Source organism: Mya arenaria, chromosome 7 (genome assembly GCF_026914265.1).
Source record: "Mya arenaria isolate MELC-2E11 chromosome 7, ASM2691426v1".
Taxonomy (NCBI): domain Eukaryota; kingdom Metazoa; phylum Mollusca; class Bivalvia; order Myida; family Myidae; genus Mya; species Mya arenaria.
In genome coordinates, this window is record NC_069128.1 from 26458846 (window position 1) to 26480664 (window position 21819).

At 36.5% G+C, this 21819-nt stretch overlaps 1 protein-coding gene across 2 annotated transcripts in view; it reads left to right on the forward strand.

Moving 5' to 3' along the window:
* Positions 1-20373, forward strand: part of LOC128240127 (uncharacterized) — a 45609-nt gene extending 25236 nt beyond the window's left edge. For both annotated transcript variants that reach the window (XM_052956642.1, XM_052956643.1), the window contains exons 15-25: positions 5074-5268; positions 5437-5549; positions 5654-5764; positions 6112-6229; positions 6935-7050; positions 7405-7557; positions 7800-7896; positions 14838-15034; positions 15267-15429; positions 16402-16511; positions 18714-20373. In XM_052956642.1, the coding sequence (XP_052812602.1) occupies positions 5074-5268; positions 5437-5549; positions 5654-5764; positions 6112-6229; positions 6935-7050; positions 7405-7557; positions 7800-7896; positions 14838-15034; positions 15267-15429; positions 16402-16511; positions 18714-19319 (1979 nt within the window). In that variant the 3' untranslated portion in view covers positions 19320-20373. The remainder of the gene's footprint in view (positions 1-5073; positions 5269-5436; positions 5550-5653; positions 5765-6111; positions 6230-6934; positions 7051-7404; positions 7558-7799; positions 7897-14837; positions 15035-15266; positions 15430-16401; positions 16512-18713) is intronic.
* Positions 20374-21819: the final 1446 nt, after the last annotated feature.

Consider the following 21819-nt stretch of genomic DNA (forward strand, 5'->3'; position numbering starts at 1 on the left):
AGGATTCGTGTAACCACTTATCAATAAATGCATTTCTGGTTTATTTAACAGCAACTGGTTATCTAGTAATGATTTGCGAATTCCATTTAGTATGTAACATAATATTGATATAAATATATAATATATTTACACACACACCTGGGTCCTTGTCCGCGCAATATCTTGGTATATATTCAAAATATTAAAATGAGCCTTAAATTATAAATAGATGGTGAAAAGAGGAATTGTGGTACACACGAACCATAAACCTGCCCTGCACATGTCCCCATCAACTTGATATTTTTTTTTGAGAATGGGAGTTTGTCCAGACCTTATCTTGGAAAGAATTAAAGGGATTAAAATGAAACTTGAAATAGACAATGAGAGGAAGTGTAGTGCAGTAAAACCATAACCTTGCACTTCATATATTTTTAATAATCTTCCCCTAATAATAATAATAATAATAATAATAATAATAATAATAATAATATTAATAATAATAATAATAATAAAAATAATAAAAATATAATAATAAAAGTTGTGGTAGGGACAGCGCTTTGTCTTAAAAATGATTACAATAACGATACGTGCCTGTCAAAAGAAATAAAAAAGTCAAATTCAAAATTAAACAAGTTGTACGTGCATTTTTCTATTGTTGGCAACAGTGACCTTAACTTTGACCCCAAACACAATCACACTGAAGTCATCCATTATCTATTTGTATTAACTGTTAACTTTACCATTTGGTCTCAAACACAATTTCATGAAAATTCTTTATAAACTCTTCCTATATACCAAGTTTGGTCACAATAGGACAACCTTTGCTTAAGTTATTCAGAACTAACCTTTTTTCTATTTTTAGCCACAGTGACCATGACTTTGGCCATGATTCTCGGGCCCCAATCACAATCCCATAAAAGGTCTCAATACACTCTTCATATTTACCGAGTTTGGTCGCAATGTGTCGACCCTAACTTAAGTTTTTTAAAACCTTTTTTATTTTATTTATAGTAACAGTGACCTTGACCTTGATCCTAGGGGCCCCAATCCCATGAAAGGTCTCCATAAACTCTCCCTATATTTAAAGTTTGGTTACTATGTGTCAAACCTTACTACAAGTATTCGATAATCAGGTTAGTTCGACATCGCTCGCCCAATGGCCAGCTGATTAAAAAGTCAATCAAGGGCCATCTTTTTTTGTATTTAGGCTTAAAGTGGAGTTATTAAACTAATTTTAAGATGGTTGTCAATAATTGTGCGAAGTATTTAGTCAATTGATTAAAGCGTATAGATGATATTAATCTAGCCCTAAAACTTTAACCTAAGTTCCTTATATTTATATGAAAAACTACATAAACAAGCTCAGTAGCCAAAAGTTTAAACATAAACCCCGTTTAATGGCACAGGGTAATCGCCAAAGACATAGAACACACACACAATTATCACAAACAAGAAACATGGAACAACAGCACAAAACTTCACAAACAACACAGTGCATATATGCACTGTGCTGTTTGTACATATACTATTTAAATTAAACTAGGTATGTTTATCAAGGATTGGTAGGTACCGCCTTGGAACGGTCAGTAAAATGTTAATTTACTGGGGGATTAAACCAGTTTACGTGCACAAACCTCACTCTTATCCCAACAATCCTGAATAACAATATTATGGAATAACTCCGACATAAAGGTAAATGAACAAAGTGTATACTATCACAAATGGTGTGAAAAAGGTATCAAATTTATCCATCATATCTTTGATTACAGATCAAAGGAATTCTATACATTTGGCGAGATAAAACATCTTTATACCATTCTGATTTCCTCAAGTATTACCAGCTAACGGCTAGTATACCGAGAAAGATACATAAATTAAAAGAAGAATCAGTCGTAAATCATGGCATAGTCTCACTTGTTCAAAAGGTCGAAATGCTCAGCAAAAACCGAATAAAATTATGTAAACATTACAAATAAAAACCCTTAAAGCAAACCATGGTAAAGACGATAAATGGACTCAAATTCTAGGAACAGATTTCGAGACAAATATGTGGAATAAAATATTTACATTGCCTTTAACATGCACCATTGATACAACAATAAGAACCTTCCAGTACAAATACATTTATAGGCTTTTACCAACAAACAGATACCTATATCAATGCAAGCTCACAAACTCCAGCTTATGCCAATTATGTTCAGAACATATAGAGACAATGGGACATCTTTTTTGGGAATGTAGACTTGTACAAAATTTGTGGAACAATCTTAATAACCTATTCTTGTCAATAAATATCCCAATTAGTCTAAATATTAAAATCATAAGTTTTGGATTTTTTCAAAAGTCAAATTTTAGTCGTCTCATTAATTTCTTGATTGTGTTGTTGAAGTATTTTATATACTTCATGGAGCTAAGAGATATTACTCCAACTTTTACAGCTTTCAAAAACTACATAGGTTTGCGATACAAAATTGAACATGAAATTGCATTCATGACTGACAAACTAACAGTCCACGAGCAAAAATGGCATGTATTAAAAGAAAAATTACATTTAAGCAACACCCTCTAGTACAGTCTTTTTTTTCTTTCTACTTTTTCGTAGTTTATAAATTCTTTATTTACTTGTTAATATTTATTTTTTTCTAGTTAAAAATTGATCTCTGTTTTTTTTGTCTTTTCTTTTTTATCAGTTTGTTTAACAATATAAAATGTATGTTCTTTTCTGTATCGATACCACCCTCACTTCTTAAATAAGCATTACATAATAAACACCATATGTTATACATTACTTATGTATGTGATTAATTGTGTTGTGTAATGTAAAATATTTAATAATAAAAAAACAAAACAATCCTGAATAAAGTAAAAACGTAAATGGGAAATCTTATCAAAGTATGCATTAACTTGAGGAAACATAAACTCCGTTTAATTGCACTGGGTACACACCAAAGACATAGAACACAAAAACAAGCAATCACAAACCAGAAACATGGAACAACAGCACAAAACTTCACAAACAATTCAATACATATATACTATATAAAAACCTAGGTGTGTTTATCAGGGATTGGTAGGTACCGGCTTGGAACGGTCAGTAAAATGTAAATTTACTGGGGGATTAAACCAGTTTACGTGCACAAACCTCACTCTTATCTCAACAATCCTGAATAAAGTAAAAACGTTTTAAACCTTATCAAAGTATGCATTAACTTGTAGAAAATTAATAATAAAACAAATAGTAATAAACTAATAGGTAAACCCCAAGTACTTCTATGATTAGGGATCCAAACTCTATCTGCAGCCGAAGGATTACAATTCAGAGTACTTAATGCAAAAAACTTTTCCAATATTCGATGCAGTCATTGTTTTAAACTATGAGTCAAACAGGCGCCATCTAAGGAATGAATTGCGGGATTGGTGTCATTATCGGGGTATGAACGCAATTGGGCTGATTAAAGCGTGTGGAGTCCGAAGGACTCTACGCGTACTTTGACCAGCGCCATTGAGTTCATATCCCCGATAATGACATCCATCCCGCAATTCATTTCTTATATTTACACCAATAGTTCATTATTTCATTAAAGAATTGTTAAAAAAATGATGATTCGCGATCCGAGCATATCCGAAGATGTTGCGTTCATCGGATGATTATCGCAATCTAAGTTCCTAAGTAAATCATGGGCCATAATTTGTATTAAGGATACTATTGAGTTATGTTACTTCATTGTGTGAAGGTCCTAAACAAATGTGTGAAGTATAACGTAAATTTAATAAAGGGTGCAACCTGCCCTAAAACTTTAACCAGACGCCGACGCTGGGACGAGTAGTTAAACCTCCTTATTCTTCGAATAGTCGAGCAGACAAAAATATAATAGTCTGTCCCTGTAGTTATCTCCCCTTAACCTGGTATTGTTCTGTAATGGCTGATTGTTTGCCATATCTTGGAATGTTCTAAAGGGATTTAAATAAAACTTGGGATACAGATAGATGGCAATGACATAATACAATGGTTGAAGAAGATAAATATTCACCCTATCATCCACGTTCAACTGATACTTGTGAATTATTATTGCTGTTTTTTTTAATTCATTGCTTGAAATTTACTTTAAAATTTAATTTTCAAACCTTCCCATATCTTTGGATTTTATCACTTCTTCCAACGTTTGAATAATAAGCTAAAGCCATTCACCTTCTACCAGAACACGGTATTACAAATTCTACCTTTTCATAGAAAATGGGCGTTAGGAGAGCACCCATTTTTCCAAAGTTTCTTATAATGGCAACTGTATTTAAATTAAACAAGGTATGACTATATTAACAAAATTATACTGAAGGTACAAGGTATAGAATAACAAATGTGGAATAACATTGAATTAGAAACATTTTTCCAAATTTTATTACAGTTTCATGAAACATGGGTATTGTCAGATATCAGTCTGATTCGCTTGTAGGCGGGTTATTTCCAAATTTTGCAATTTCAATATGGTGAATCAGTTATAGACGTTGCATCAAAATAGTGATATTTAGGAATTGTTTTCACATCTGGGGGCTCTTTTATGGAATGTTATAAGACACTATTAGATCAGGCAAATATGGCTCCATTTATAAACTGAAAAAAAGTATCTTCAAAGTTTTGTAAACATATCAACGGAACATGGGTAAGATCTATTTAATCAATTTGTTAAGCTCATCGTATTGTATGGTTGTGAGGATTGGGGATTTTCCCGATGCTAGCAATATAGAAAGAATACATACAACGATCTGTAAGAATTTAATTAGAGGTTAAAACCTCGATACAAAATGATTTCTTATATGGTGAAATTGTAAGAATAGATCTATATTCTATGCGATTGACATATATTTTAAAAGAAAGTCGTCAAAGAGTATGTATAAAACGATGTAAAATGAAATTGAAAATAACCCAAGAATGATGGTTTCACTGCTGTTATTTTACCGATAAAACTTAATACTTCACCGAAAACCATGAAAGAAATATTTCTCCGAAAATGAAGTAACATTATTGTGTATGCGTTTAATACCATGATGTCTCCCTATAATTAACTTCCTATATATTGTTTATTTCAAATCCTTCAGAGCTGACGTTTATGGAAAAGCGGTCTATGTTGGGGCGCCACATTGTGGACACTGACGTTATCGTCACTAAGACGGAGATTGACAAGGCTGCGCGCGTTCACTCATCGCGGCTCGGATTCCCGCAATGCTGCGCGCTCTTTGTCAGCCGGGAACAATTTATGCTCAATGGATCGCAGTTCTTTGAGCGACCCATTGGTTGGTAGCAGTCACATCATAAAAACAATAATAAAGATTATTTAAGAAGTAACAATTCGAAACTTGCTTGCCTTTACTTTGTATTACGTGTAATGCACCAGCAGCGGCAAGTAGATAGATTAACGAACTTTAACGAATTTTAACGAACGTCTATATTTTGTGTTCCAGAGATACTGTTCGAAGCCCTGGACCAGATGTATAACGGGGATAAGTACGGCTACCTTGCCCTTGTTCTCCTCATGTTCCAGAAAGACGCCATATTATTTGTGGATAAACTAAAGGTAAGACTGACAACAGCTTTCGGTCGATGTGCTGTACTTGTAAGATATACATAGGATTGCTGTTCCGACATTTTATTACCGGTATCTGTATGTGTGTCATGCAGGAGTTCACGGATGTGAAGTTCCGGGTGCGCGTGCTGGATCTGGCGTTCCTGTGCAAAATTCCATTGAACGACCGAATCAACACCTTCATCATCCAGGCTCTGCAGAACCAGGTAACCATGGCATAGAAGACGCGTTGCTTCACTGGTGCTATTTATAGTTATGTAGGATTGCTTCACTCTTTGTTGCCACGATTTTCCCTGTTTTTGTTTTGACATTAACAAATGCTATATATCTCTGTTCAATAGTATTTGTCTTATTCTGCCAGAATAACTCAGGGTAACGAAAATAAAAGAAATCGTTGATAACCAATCTTTACTTTGCTGTGATAGTTTCTCCTCATGCGATTGATGCATTTACTCACATTCATTTCAACAACTATTGTTGGCGAAATGTATCTAATGTTTTTCACATACAATATTGTACCTTAAATTCAATTTGAAGTTTCCACATATAATAGTTGAGCAGTTTCGTGGACTACTACGCGGACCGAAATTGCTACACGTTCGCGCACGAGAGCATCATGGAGTCGATTACCGCGTCCTTCGGTGAGCGGCATCCACAGGAAGTGCTGGAAGGTAGGAAGTCTTATGCGAGTTTTCCGTGCGCATATTAAGTTCGTTCGATATATTGCTGACGTATGGTGGCATATTAGTCGTAAAATAACCTGATAACGTTCGAGAATTGTTTCGTGGTAACCACTTAATTTAGGCGACAATTGTGTAGCTATCTAAGTAATATTCGCGAAAATGTTTCGGTAAGATAAATGTCAAACTACTAAAACAGGCTTCAAAGCCAGAACTTCCACCTGTTACCTTTTCAAGCTGTACAACACTAACAGATTAACTAGTTGTGGTTTGCGAATTCAAATGAATAAGTAACATAATAACTGGTAAACTAGATAAGATCCGTTTTACAGATAATCTATGAATGCATTTTTGGCTTCTTTCAGTAGCAAGTTATCTAGTTATGGTTTGCGAATCTAACTAAGCGAGTAACACAAGGACTGGTTAACTAGTTAAGATTCGTGTTACCACTTATCTATATGAATGCATTTTTGGCTTCTACCAGTATAGCAGGTTAACTAGTTATGGTTTGTGAATTTAACTAAGTAAGTAACTGGTTGACTAGATAATACACTTTTTAAATTTGCCTTCCCAAAACCTACGCCAATCCCCATTAAAATATTGCCACAAATAGTCATAAGGTGTATGTTACAGGGGTTTAACAAACTATTAATCAGGAGTTAAGTAGCATGCAACTGACTACCAATCATGTTACAGGTTGTGCGATGCCGTTTCTGATGGACTTTGTTGGGACGGACGGTGGGCTTGAAGAGCGACCAGAAGAGATATTCATGATGCGGGTACACAAACAAAACTTCCTCGTCCTCGCTAAGGTACATGCTTTGTTTTAAGTAATGTTTTGCGGGCTTACTTATATTTACACCAATAGTTCGTTATTTCATTTCATCTGTTTCTATGTTTGGCAAAATCATATATACAGTACACAAACGTTGTTAGTTCACTAGTGTTACTCCGTGTTACTTATCCTGCCACGCGTAACAATGTGTTTCTCCTAACACGTGTTGCCCAGTGTAACAGATGTAGCTCCGTGCCGCAGGTGTAGCTCTGTGTCACAGTTGTAGCTCCGTGTCACAGTTGATGATCCGTGTCATAGTTGATGATCCGAGTCATAGTTGATGATCCGTGCTACATGATGCTCTTTGTCACTTAGTTACCTCGCGTTATAGGTGTTCGTGCACAACATAATTGGTGGTGAGGCTAGGCGGATATCCCAGCACCGCGCCATGAAGGACCCTCGATTCCTCGATTTTTTCTTCGACTATCTCAAGGATCAACCAGACAGTCGGAAGATCATCCTTGCGCAGGATAAACACACCACGGTAAGTTTGTGGTGCAGTTTTGGACACAAGTTAACAAAATTTCTAAAAGGTGGTTTGACTATTGTTAAAATAATCAATGTAACTCCTCATTCACACATTGTTAGAAAGTGATCAGTTAAGTACTTTCCCGTGAAACAAGGACACCTTTATGTTCGGAACCGGTCAAAAGTAATTTGTATCGTTTTATACTATGGAAGGTCGAAAATTGATACTATCTACTCTAACTCCCTCCGTCCCTGTAGGACCCAATGGACCAGAAGCGGAAAGTAGGTCTGCTCTACGGCGCAATAGACCAGGACGTTTCCGACTTCTCCCTCGTCTCCGCCATCCTCAAACTCGGTAAGCTAAATAGGCTAAAATGTAACTTAGCAAACACTGACAGTTACCAAACGTGTAGCCAAGAGAAACACCGCATATAGTCGAACCCCCTTGGCTCGAACTCTCTTGGCTCGAATTCCTTGTCGGCACGAACTGAATTAAAAGGAACGATTTCTTTAACCTGGAGATAAAAATTCCCGCTTGGCTGGAATTTTTCGAGGCTCGAGGTATTTTCGCCGGTCCCTGGGAGTTCGAGCCAACGGGGTTCGACTGTATATTTCTATAAAAGTTTTCTTATCATTATGCATTATAATTTAAAAACAAAAACACAAATTACCTACTCATTTCTGGAAAAAAATATAAATAGTTCGTATAACATCCCTTCAATAAAAAAGTCACCAAATTTAGCCCGAAAACCTCAAACTCCGCTCAGTGTTACTTCCCGTATGGTAAAGAAATCTCTGCCACCATGCAAACCATAAATACTTAAAATATCAAATCAGTAAAGACTGTTAATTATATTTACTTTGAATAAAAAATAGTATTTCAACCTCAACGCCCCTTGAATAATTGAAATTTAAAAAACACTATCCAAAACAGAAAGAAGAAAAAAAACATTCAAGGGAGAGTACTGCGTATAAGATAGAGAAAAACTAGTTCACTAGTCTAGATGATTCTGATGAAATGATAAGTAAGCCTGTTTACATTATTGTAATGAGGTGTTGTTGTTTTTTGGTTTGAGTTGTTTCAAAAACGTCTCACGAACAGCCCATGCGATTCGCAAGAAAACAAACGTCCGAAAAAGCCAAGAATGGTCACGAAACGCCGCAACTAGAAGAACAGTATAAAAACATTAAATAAGAGTTAAAAAGGGTGTGTTGGACCTTAATATTCCCAGATCATTTTCTTCACAGGTCTGGGAAAAATATGACCCTATTCTTTACTGTTTCAAACTGTGACATATATGATTGACCAAAATGGTGGTAAGCAAGAGAATCATATTCTTCACAGATTTTGTCGATGACATTGCTGTTTGATAAATTTGATATAAAAATGTAATAATAATAAAAAAATAATGAAATAAAAGAAGAAGAAGAAGAAGAAGAAGAAGAAGAAGAAGAAGAAGAAGAAGAAAAAGAAGAAGAAGAAGAAGAAGAAGAAAATCATCAACAACAACAACAACAACAACAACTTAAAACTACGCCTTATAGAAAAACAATAAAACATATTCTTACAACAACAATAACAACATCACCACCACCAATTCTTAAAACTATATTTTTCTCTATATTTATCTTTGTCGGATTGTGTCCCCGAGGGTGGATTGTTACACTATCGTACATGCTCGACCATATCAGACAAGCTCGGAACAGAACTATCTTTAAACCAAAGCTCTTCTAGCACTGCGGTATTCACTGCTTGCCCGAAATTTAGCCGTGAAAAAGCGTTGAAAATACTTTTTTCCAATAAATCTGTCTATGCCAACACAACTCACGACAACAAACACAATGTCATCTACCTTTACCAGGCATACTACAACTATTTCGGTGCCAACAAGAACCAATACTATTCCTACTTATATCACTAATAGCAACAACAACAACAGAAACGACAACAACATAATCAACGATTATTTTTGACTAGAATATATCCGCATACATGTATATAAACAATATATATATACAATACTGGAAAAAGCAATCTGTGACACATGAGACTCAGTTGTAAAATTTACTTTTTTTGTTTAAAAAATGATCTAATTTTTGACCTGTAAGGGATGTGATTTCAAGGTACATAAAAAACCGGCTTCGATCACAAATTTCCAGGAGCTGTGATATATATATGTTCGAAATGTGTGACAAATGAGATCTTATTTTTCCCAGCTGAGAAGAAAAGGATTCTATTTTGCCCAGGTGGGAAGAATATGATCTGGGGAAAAAAAGGCCTTACAGGGGTTCATTCCACTAATTATACCCTCCTCTCACACAACGACAATATATTGGCCGTTCACATTGGAATTGAAACGGATTACCGCTGTGACGTCTTTAAAGCTGCACTCACAAATAAGATTTACCGATGACGGTAAAGTTGGAAGGTAGTTGGTAGTTGGTAGTTGGGGATTCGAATAATCAACTACTTACCAGTTGCCAGTTGGGGATTCGAATATTCAACTACCTGCTAGTTGCCCGTTGGGGATTCGATAAACACTGGTTTAATTCACTTTTATTGGTATATTCGCCAGTCGGATATTCGACCATTTCCAGTCGATTATTCGCGAATGTTCAACTGCAAACCAGTCAGTAGTTGGGGATTCAGTTTATGTCTTTATGTATGGTTTTAAAGGTCACATATGGGAAAATTAATCGCCAAATGTTTCTGTATACATGGACACATATGTTTCTTTACGACAAGCACTGTTTTAATTCAATTTTATTCGTATATTCGCCAGTCGGATATTCGTCCATTTCCAGTCGATTATTCGCGAATGTTCAACTGCAAACCAGTCAGTAGTTGGGGATTCAGATTATGTCTATATATATGGTTTTAAAGGTCACATATGGGAAAATTAATCGCCAAATGTTTCTTTATGCATGTACACATATGTATCTTTGCGACAAACACTGTTTTAATTTACTTTTATTCGTATATTCGCCAGTCGGATATTCGTCCATTTCCAGTCGATTATTCGCGAATGTTCAATTGCAAACCAGTCAGTAGTTGGGGATTCAGTTTATGTCTATATGTATGGTTTTAAAGGTCACATATGGGAAAATTAATCGCCAAATGTTTCTTTATGCATGTACACATATGTATCTTTGCGACAAACACTGTATAAAATCACTTTAACTCGTATATTTGCCAGTCGGATATTCGTCCATTTCCAGTCGATTATTCGCGAATGTTCAACTGCAAACCAGTCAGTAGTTGGGGATTCAGATTATGTCTATATATATGGTAGATGCATAAAGAAACATTTGGCGATTAATTTTCCCATATGTGACCTTTAAAACCATATATATAGACATAATCTGAATCCCCAACTACTGACTGGTTTGCAGTTGAACATTCGCGATTAATTGACTGGAAATGGGTGAATATCCGACTGGCGAATATACAAATAAAAGTAAATTAAAACAGTGTTTTTCGCAAAGATACATATGTGTACATGCATAAAGAAATATTGGCGATTATTTTTTTCATATGTGACCTTTAAAACCATATATATATATATATATATATATATATATATATATATATATATATATATAATCTGAATTCCCAACTACTGACAAGTTAGCAGTTGAATATTCGCGAATAATCGACTGGAAATGAACGAATATCCGACTGGCGAAAATACGAATTAAAGTAAATTAAAACAGTGTTTTTGTCGCAAAGATACATATGTGTACATGCATAAAGAAACATTTGGCGATTAATTTTTCCAAATGTGACCTTTAAAACCATACATATAGACATAATCTGAATCCCCAACTACTGACTGGTTTGCAGTTGAACATTCGCGAATAATCGACTGGAAATGGTCGGATATCCGACTGGCGAATATACGAATAAAAGTAAATTAAAACAGTGTTTGTTGCAAAGATACATATGTGAACATGCATAAAGAAACATTTGGCGATTAGTTTTCCCATATGTGACCTTTAAAACCATACATATAGATATAATCTGAATCCCCAACTACTGACTGGTTTGCAGTTGAACATTCGCGAATAATCGACTGGAAATGGTCGAATATCCGACTGGCAAATATACGAGAAAAGGTAATTTTATACAGTGTTTGTCGCAAAGATGCATATGTGTAGATGCATAAAGAAACATTTGGCGATTATTTTTCCCACATGTGACCTTTAAAACCATACATATAGACATAATCTGAATCCCCAACTACTGACTTGTTTGCAGTTGAACATTCGCGAATAATCGACTGGAAATGGACGAATATCCGACTGGCGAATATACGAATAAAAGTAAATTAAAACAGTGTTTGTCGCAAAGATACATATGTGTACATGCATAAAGAAACATTTGGCGATTAATTTTCCCATATGTGACCTTTAAAACCATACATATAGACATAATCTGAATCCACAACTACTGACTGGTTTGCAGTTGAACATTCGCGAATAATCGACTGGAAATGGTCGAATATCCGACTGGCGAATATACGAATAAAAGTAAATAAAAACAGTGTTTGTCGCAAAGAAACATATGTGTACATGCAAACATAAACATTTGGCTATTAATTTTCCCATATGTGACCTTTAAAACCATACATAAAGACATAAACTGAATCCCCAACTACTGACTGGTTTGCAGTTGAACATTCGCGAATAATTGACTGGAAATGGTCGAATATCCGACTGGCGAATATACGAATAAAAGTAAATAAAAACAGTGTTTGTCGCAAAGAAACATATGTGTTCATGCATAAAGAAACATTTGGGGATTAATTTTCCAATATGTGACCTTTAAAACCATACATAAAGACAAAAACTGAATCCCCAACTACTGACTGGTTTGCAGTTGAACTTTCGCGAATAATCGACTGGAAATGGTCGAATATCCGACTGGCAAATATACGAGAAAAGGTAATTTTATACAGTGTTTGTCGCAAAGATACATATGTGTAGATGCATAAAGAAACATTTGGCGATTAATTTTCCCATATGTGACCTTTAAAACCATATATATAGACATAATCTGAATCCCCAACTACTGACTGGTTTTCAGTTGAACATTCGCGAATAATCGACTGGAAATGGATGAATATCCGACTGGCGAATATACGAATAAAAGTAAATTAAAACAGTGTTTGTCGCAAAGATACATATGTGTACATGCATAAAGAAACATTTGGCGATTAATTTTCCCATACGTGACCTTTAAAACCATACATAAAGACATAAACTGAATCCCCAACTACTGACTGGTTTGCAGTTGAACATTCGCGAATAATTGACTGGAAATGGTCGAATATCCGACTGGCGAAAATACGAATAAAAGTAAATAAAAACAGTGTTTGTCGCAAAGAAACATATGTGTTCATGCATAAAGAAACATTTGGCGATTAATTTTCCCATACGTGACCTTTAAACCCATACATAAAGACATAAACTGAATCCCCAACTACTGACTGGTTTGCAGTTGAACATTCGCGAATAATTGACTGGAAATGGTCGAATATCCGACTGGTGAATATACCAATAAAAGTGAATTAAAACAGTGTTTGTCGAATCCCCAACTGGCAACAAGCAGGTAGTTGAATATTTGAATCCCCAACTGGCAACTGGTAAGTAGTTGATTATTCGAATCCCCAACTACCAACTACCAACTACCTTCCAACTTTACCGTCTTGATTTACCGCAATTAATAATTTTGTTTTGATTTTCCAAAAAGGATGAATACATCTCAAATACAATGGGTCTTATGAAGGATACCGAGTTTAATTTAAAAGAAAGTTATTCCAAAAAGGATAAATACATGAGTCTTATGAAGGATACCGAGTTTAATTTAAAGGAAAGTAGCATTGAGCACGGTGTTTCTACCTTATGAGACTATAGTAGACCACAGTAAATCTTTTAGCATTCACCAACCATTTAATATTTTTGCGATTTCTGCTATTAAATACACGGTTATAATCTTTTTGTTAGGAATAAATAGTTTCCAGTGTACATAATGAACCAGTAAGCATTTTCTTAAATGTACCTATCTATCTCCAAAACTGGCGATCGGCACTCGGAAAACGATGATGAATACCCTTCGTTGACCAACACAAGGTATCGGATGAGATTTACACTAAGAGAAGGGTATTAAATCGTAGTTTTGAGTAATTAAGTTTATTGAGTGAGTCGGTATTAGCCTTGTAAGAACGTGCATTGTTTTCACGAGATATTTTAACCGCGGTGGTTTTGTCATAGCGCCAAATTAAGCCGAGATTGGGCCTTATATAGAGTCTCTGGGGTGCGGGGGCATTTGGCCGGGGTTTAACCATCAGTTCGTCCCCGGGGATTTTACCCGGGGTTGGCTGGACCGAAAGTCAAAGTCCCGGCTATTCCCCGGACCTTGGGGGGGGGGGGAGGTACAAATGACTGGTGCATTATATCCTGGTTTAACGTGCACCAGTGTATAGCACTGTCACATAGGCCTTCATTAACGTCCGTACCGGATTACTATCTTACGGATCCGCCATACATAAAATACATTAAACCAGATTTAACATATAGATATATACCTCGATTGAAACATTGATCTTCCAATGGAAATATGTCCAAAAAGTAATGACCAAAAACACACTCTTTATATTACTGAAATCTTTATTAACTCTTTGTGAAAAAAAAACATTAAGAAGTTAAAGATTATTATTAATTCACACGTGTTGTTCACACATACAGTTTACCTGGCAAAGGATGCATTGCTCAAAGACAAATTGTTTTGAAGTCTCTATTGCTCTATATCTGTGTATAAAAGTTTTGACACAAACATATTTGAACTTTTTCACATGTAATATTAAAAATATAAATGGCCGATTGGTCTCGGAAATCAGGGTCAGAAATGTCTTCATGATGAGGCCGATTTGGTAAGGGTTCGATATGCCTGAATTTTTGTTTAAACATCACAATAGACTATTGCTAAATATAACTAAGAATTTAAACATCTGGCCGTAATGTCTGGAAACAGCCTAGATATAAACGATAATCACAATATGCCTTTTTCCATCCATCGAGATTAAATTTTTGAGTGGAATTTTGCTAATTAAAGAAACAACATAAGCCTGTTAAGCTGATTTTTTTGTGAAATTGGGCCAAGAAATCAATTTTCTTTCCGTTTTTTGTTATTTGTATGTTTCAAATAATGTTCTAAGTTGAAGCAGAATCAAAGTATTTTTGTGATGTTGGGGTCTGTTATCTCGTAATATAATTATCGTTTGACTGCTTTTGAAGGTGCGCATACATCTAATGATAGTGGTCGGGAGCAGTGGTGTCGTGGGGAGCTGCAGGCTGCCTTGTGTCTTGCGGTTACGCGCGGCAGCTACGAGGTGTACAAGCTGCTGGCGGACGCCGGAGTCGAACTTCCGGACGCCCTGATGGAGGAGGAGCAATATCTCGTGTCTGTGAACATCGTCAGGGACATCCTCTCCGTGAGTGATCTTCTAAAGTGTCTAAATATTCAACACAGTTAAACATTGCTAAATATAGATAGCATTCATTATGTATGGTGTGCTTTTATTCAGACCCAACTGTATACCTAAAACTAAGAGCGTATTTATCGCCATATGGCTGCAGATGCGGTCTGCAGAGATCGTTGGATGTCTGCAGTAACGATCTAAAAATTGTTGTCACTGATATTGTTTAATGTTCTTGTTGTTGTAGAGACGATACTGGAGTGACGAGCAAAAGGACGTGGCGGTTGTTAAGGCATCCCGGGGCCGGCACGCGGAGAGTCATGAGGTGGTGACGCTTCTGCTTCAGGACTCTGCCTCCCCCAACTCCATCCGTGCCGGAAGCACCGCTCTCTGTGAAGCAGTCAAGTCAGGTACGCATCCCCGACGGCATTGAATCGTCGTTGACGTCGTCGTTATAACACTTATAAAGATATGGTTTACTTAAGAACAAATCAATTTCAAATGTGCAGTATTACATACTGATGCCAATAACAGTTTAAGCCATGGGGAAATATATCCTAAAATTTTACCTAGGGACCTAGTGTTTACCTAAGGTACCCATATTCACAAATGTTCAAGACAACAATGTAGAAAACTATTCTGATTAAGTTTTATAACAGTTGGATAAAACAGATCTATTGACTAAATATTTCCTAAGATTTTACCTAGTGACCTATTTTTTTTAACTGAAATGACCCATATTCACAAATGTTCAAGACAGGATGTAGACAAGAATTCTGAGAAACTTCTATTACATGGCAAAAGAACTTTAGCTTTAGACGTGTTTTCGCCCGCCCGCCCGTTTTTCGCCATTCTATAATCCGTATTCCGGATGAAAAAAAAAAACCCGGCTAAAACGAAAAACAGGTTTAAATGAATCTTCATTGTGATCCATGGTTATATTATATATATTTAAAACGGAAAATGAAAAATCGTTTTTCTATTCAGTCATAAAAAAACGGCATATACACCACTGATTCCATTATCAATCCAAACTTGAATAAGGGATTTGGCCGGTAATAATTGTGCAATTAAAGCTGCACTCTCACATATTGAACGTTCTAAAAACATTTTTTTGTCTTGGAACAAACCAATTTTGATGAAAGTGCATGGAAACCAGTAAGACTACTGACAAAAAAAATAGAACGCAGATTTTTACATCTAAGTTCAAAAATTGATGTTTTATGCATTTTTCAAAACGGTTTATCTGTGAGAGTGCAGTTTTAACACTACAGTAGCACTTTGTTTAATAGTAAGTTTTATTATTTGGGCCATATCCCTGTGTTGCCAATAACAATATTAAAAACAGTGTTGTCGATGGTAATTTTAATTCGTAATTTTAGGCAAATTAAAGAACGTTCAGCTTCTGTTGTCGAGCGGCTCGAGCGTGGATGACCGTGACGGCTCCCAGCAGACGCCGCTACACCATGCTACAGACTGGAACAACATCGAGGTACGGGCTGGTGTATCAATAAACTTCCTCATACAATCTTTGATAGGAAAAGGTCAGTAATTGATGCTTTGTAGCGGATGTTTTGACTGGGATATTCCTTATAAGAAATACATACTTCAACTTAACTTTTACTTCCAACTTTTTGGAATTTTCCAGATCCTTTAAAGGAATGAAATGCTAGTTATACTTAACTTGTCATAAAACAAATATTTAACTCACTATTGCTGTCAGGAGTGTGTATTTTTCAAAACCAATACTAGTATAATCGAGAAATAAGAACAAGCATATTTTATTCTTGCAGAAAATGCTTATTATAAAGGTTTTAGATCAATAATAAAAATTCCTAAATATTCTATATTGCAAAATAACTAAAGTGCTTTCTAGTATTCAAAGACAAAACCAATATATAGAACCTAAGTTTAGAAAAAAAAATGCGTTTCATATTAGAGAAATAACTTCTCAAGATATTGCTGAACAGGTTGAATCTACTTGACCTACTTTCATGTTAACAGTCATCCTCAGCACCCCAGCGTATCATAACCTATATGATACCCTGGGCAAATCAGCTGTAAAAATCTGTACTCATGAATAAATAATAAGGTGAAATCCAGCCGCTTGATTGGTCACATGAGACATACCAACGGGCGTAACGAAGTGGTGTAAAACAAACAATATGGTAATACATCCACTGAAAACCAAAGCTAAGAAATATAAATGCTCTTAATATATATGTTAACGACGCCCTTATCGACAGTGTAAAGATATTGCTTGGAACTGTTATGGATTATCTTAGTTACAGAATTTTCAAGTTTTGCAATGTTTGCAAGAACATAAATACAAACATAGCCCTACTATAAGGCCTCAACTTCAGTTGAACAAATGAGAAGACCGTTTTATTATTCATATACATGTACACTTCAAATGCTTGACTATTGTTGCAGCGTCTGGATAAAAAAAATAAGCAATCGCATGAAATTTTTTAATTATGCTGAAAAAAATCTCCTTTTTCACCCTACCAGAACTTGATCACATGACCTGTTTGAAAAACTAGAGTGGCTTAAATTTGAAAATGATGTTACAATTATCAAACAGCTGTCTTGGTATAAACATCATTACATAATCTTACACCGAGTTGCATACGAAATATATTTACGATATCATACAACTTACAGATCAATTAGGATCAAGACAAGATATTGCTCATATTAGATAAAAGACACAATACAAGAAACACTCGTTTGCATACTTCACTGGAAATGTTTTGAACTTTTTACCAGGATATACGTAAATATTAAACAGTAACAACATAAAAATTACGAAGCCCGCTAAAAGAAATTCTTTTTACGTCAATTGCAGCAGAACTGAACAAATAAATGCGTTTTGTGTATGTTTTTGTTCACATATAAAAATAGTATGACATGTGTTTTTAGAAATAATGAGAATGAGCAGTTACCTTTATTTGAAGTCTTTGTGGAGACCAATCACTTAATCAAACTCCGGTAGTAAAACGAAGGCGGGACTCTTTAAGCAGCATAGACTGCCCTTTATTTCTTTTAAAATGGTAAAGAAAAGTTATCCATGTTTTAAGTTTCCTTTGAAGCAAAATGTTGCTTTCCAACATAGCATTTATGGCGTTAGTTATCACGTGGTATTCATACACTGTTAATGTGTTTGTTTTGGATACAGACATTTGTCATCATTTAATTATTGTTTCACTGCAAGAAAACGAGCATATCTGATAACTGATATTTTTTGGTGAGTGTTAACAAATGTATCCACAGTGTCTTTAAAGGCGATGCTTTATTATTAAAAAAAACATATTGTATATTTGATTTAGTCTTTAATTAAGCATTTTTTGCATCTCATAAAAGCCCCGCCACTTGGCGCATTTTTTATTTGTCGTATGTCGCCTAATCATTTTATGGATTTTTGCATTGGCGCATTTTCGTGGCGTGAACATGTGAAATGACTTCATCAGGCGCCAAACTTAAATTACCTGGTAGATTAAAAAGTATATAAAAACAATACCGCAGAAAAAAATAAGAAAATCAAAAAAGGGAGATATAACAGGAGAATGCCAAATAATAAATGCATAAACTAGTTTATTAGCAACGCATTCGTCAAATTCGCCGAGAGTCAGTATCAACTCTTGTCTCTTACGTGAATTTAAGCGTGGACGTGAATATCATTTCTCCATTGCAGGTTATTAAGGTGTTGTTAAAGAAGAACGCGGACGTGAACGCACGGGACGCGCTGGGCTTCACGCCGTTACTGGTTGCGGCGGGCTGGGGCCGCGAGACCGCCCTTGAGCTTCTGGTCGCGCGCCGCCCGAACGTGCTCGCCATGGACGACCAAGAGAACACAATCCTCCACATCACCGCCGCAAACGGTCGAACAGCTGTCATGAAGATGATGTTTGATAAGTATCCGAAGGAGATGGAGTCTATTTTAATTGCACGAAATCGCCACGGATGGACACCTCTCGACTTTGCGCTCCGCTGCGGCCATCTTGGTGTCACGCGACTCCTGATATCCACCATTCTCCGGAAGACGGGCCTGAAGGCCGACGCGCGCACATCATCACGGACCTTCGTCCACACACGCTTCTTCGTCGTGAAGCTAGAGGACTTTAGCGCGGACGAGCGTTACCAGTACCGCTTCCTGAGCGAAGGAGTAGGCCGCACATGCTTCCAAATGCCGCGCTGCACATGGTTCATTCAGGCTGGAAATAGAGACGAGTACGAGGAGGTGCGCCTCTTCGCCCTCAAGTACGAGAACAAACTACGACAGTGCTTAGCTAAATCTTAGTCTGTATTTTGTTAGTGGCTGGTAAATGCTTTCAAATGTTCGAATATACGTTTCGCCACATTAGGCCCAAAGAGCATCAAAGATTCCGTTAAAACTCTAGTCCCTACAGGTATGTGTGTGCATCGTTGTCAATAGTGTTTCTGAGTTTCTGAGTTTCATTTCTAATAAGGGTGGCAAGTTGCCATGGTAACCAAGACAACAAACAAGATGGCTGCCATTATAAATATCTAAGCATATTTATTGTGTATGACTGATCTTAATATATTTATTCTAATTATTTAGCACAACCATGTATTGACTTAACTGCGTGTAGTTAGTTACGTGGTGTTCTCGGTCCGCACCATGTGTTAGAAATTTATGCCACCATTTCCATACACTACCAGACTTTACCAAGCATTACAACTGGTATATAACTGTTGAAAACCTAAATTGTTGACAACTTAAATAATTCATTCACGGCCATTATAATTTAAATCATCAAATTATATTAATTGTTGTTGTTGTTTTTTCTTGTTGTTGTTTTAAAAATGTAAAAGGAATAGTAAACTTTACATCAGAATGAAGTGGTGTTGCAATATTGGCTGGTGTATCTTCAGAAATATTGGCATCCGTACATAAATTGCTGCAAATAGTAAAGGCAATACATGTTGTGCTAAATACATAAATTGCTGCAAATAGTAAAGGCAATACATGTTGTGCTAAATACATAAATTGCTGCAAATAGTAAAGTCAATACATGTTGTGCTAAATAATTACACTTAATATAGTTTGACTAGTCATGGGCTCAGAAAATGGCGGCTTTCTTGGCTTTAGTCTTAATTAACACAGTAACATACATGATGCCAACTGTCCCGGCACCCTCGAAAAAAAGGAACTTTACCCAAAACAAATGTACCATGAAACGCTCTGGGCAAAGAAAACACACCACTTCCTACATGCTCTGTACTCAAAACGCTATGTACGTGTTAAATATGACTATGTGTATAGTATTAATCATGGTTGTGGCCTAGGACTGCTTTTAGGAAAACAATATAAAGCAAAGTTGTAATAAAGGATGAACATATCAACTTTGCTTGTGACATTTGCTGAAATGCTCTTTTTTTCAAACATGATGAGGTAAACTAAGAAGCATCACTCATTTCCCTAAACACACTAAATACAGTGCAGTGCCGAAAGGGAGTGAACATTTAACAGCTCTTTCGTCAAACAAACAAGTAAAACTTTAAGGAAATTGTTACCCGTAAAATAACTGGAGGCTAATGATTAAGTAATGCTGCCTGAATCAGACGCCGGGCTGATACTGAAGCCATCGGCTGTCCCTGAATCAGACGTCGGGCTGATACTGAAGCCATCGATTGTCCCTGAATCAGACGCCGGGCTGTTACTGAAGCCCTCGGCTGTCCCTGACCTGAATCAGACGCCGGGCTGATACTGAAGCCACCGGCTGTCCCTGAATCAGACGTCGGGCTGATACTAAAGCCATCGCCTGTCCCTGAATCAGACGCCGGGCTGATAGTGAAACCATCGGTTGTCCCTGAATCCGACGTCGGTCCATGCATAGCTATCTGCCCTAAGTCGAGTTTGGGGTCCATAGGTGCAGGCATTGTCGAGTTATCACTCGAAGAACATTTTCGCATTCAAGGTCACTGTGACCTTGGCCTTTAATCTGATTACTCCTAAAATCAAAAAGAGTCATCTATTGGTCAGGCCCAGCCTCCATGTCAAGTTTGATGATCATAGGTCCAGGCATTGTTGAGATATCACTGGGAGAAGATTTGTTAACTTTTTCGCGTTAAAGGTCACTGTGACCTTGAACTTTGACCCGATGACCACTAAAATCAATACGGGTCATCTACTGATCAGGCCCAACCTCAAAGTAAAGTTTAAGGGCCTGGGCCATAGGTACAGGCATTGTCGAATTAACACAAAGACAACCTTTTATCATTCAAGGTCACTGTGACTTTGACCTTTGGCCCGATGACCCAAAAAATCAATAGGGGTCATCTACTGGTCAGGTCCAGCCTCCATGTCAAGTTTGGGGGCCATGGGTGCAGGCATTGTCAATTTATCAATCGGACAACCTTTTATCATTCAATGGCATTGTGACCTTTACCTTTGGCCCGTTGACCCACAAAATCAATAGAGGTCATCTACTTGTCAGGCCCAGCCTCAGTGTCTAGGCGTTGTTGAGTTATCACTCGGACAAGCTTTAAAATCCTTTTACAATTTAAGGTCACAATGACCTTGACCTTTCACCCGATTATCAATAGGGGTCATCTACTGGTCATGCCTAACATTCATGTCAAGTTTGGTGACCATGCAACCAGGAGTTGTTAAGTTACCACTCGGATAAGCTTTGGTCTACCGACGGACCGACCGACCGACATGTGCAAAGCGATATACCCCTCTTCTTCGAAGGGGGCATAATAACAGTAGCAGAAGGCTTAATACTACAAACAAGCATGGCAACTGAACAAATATGAAGCTAACAATAGATTGG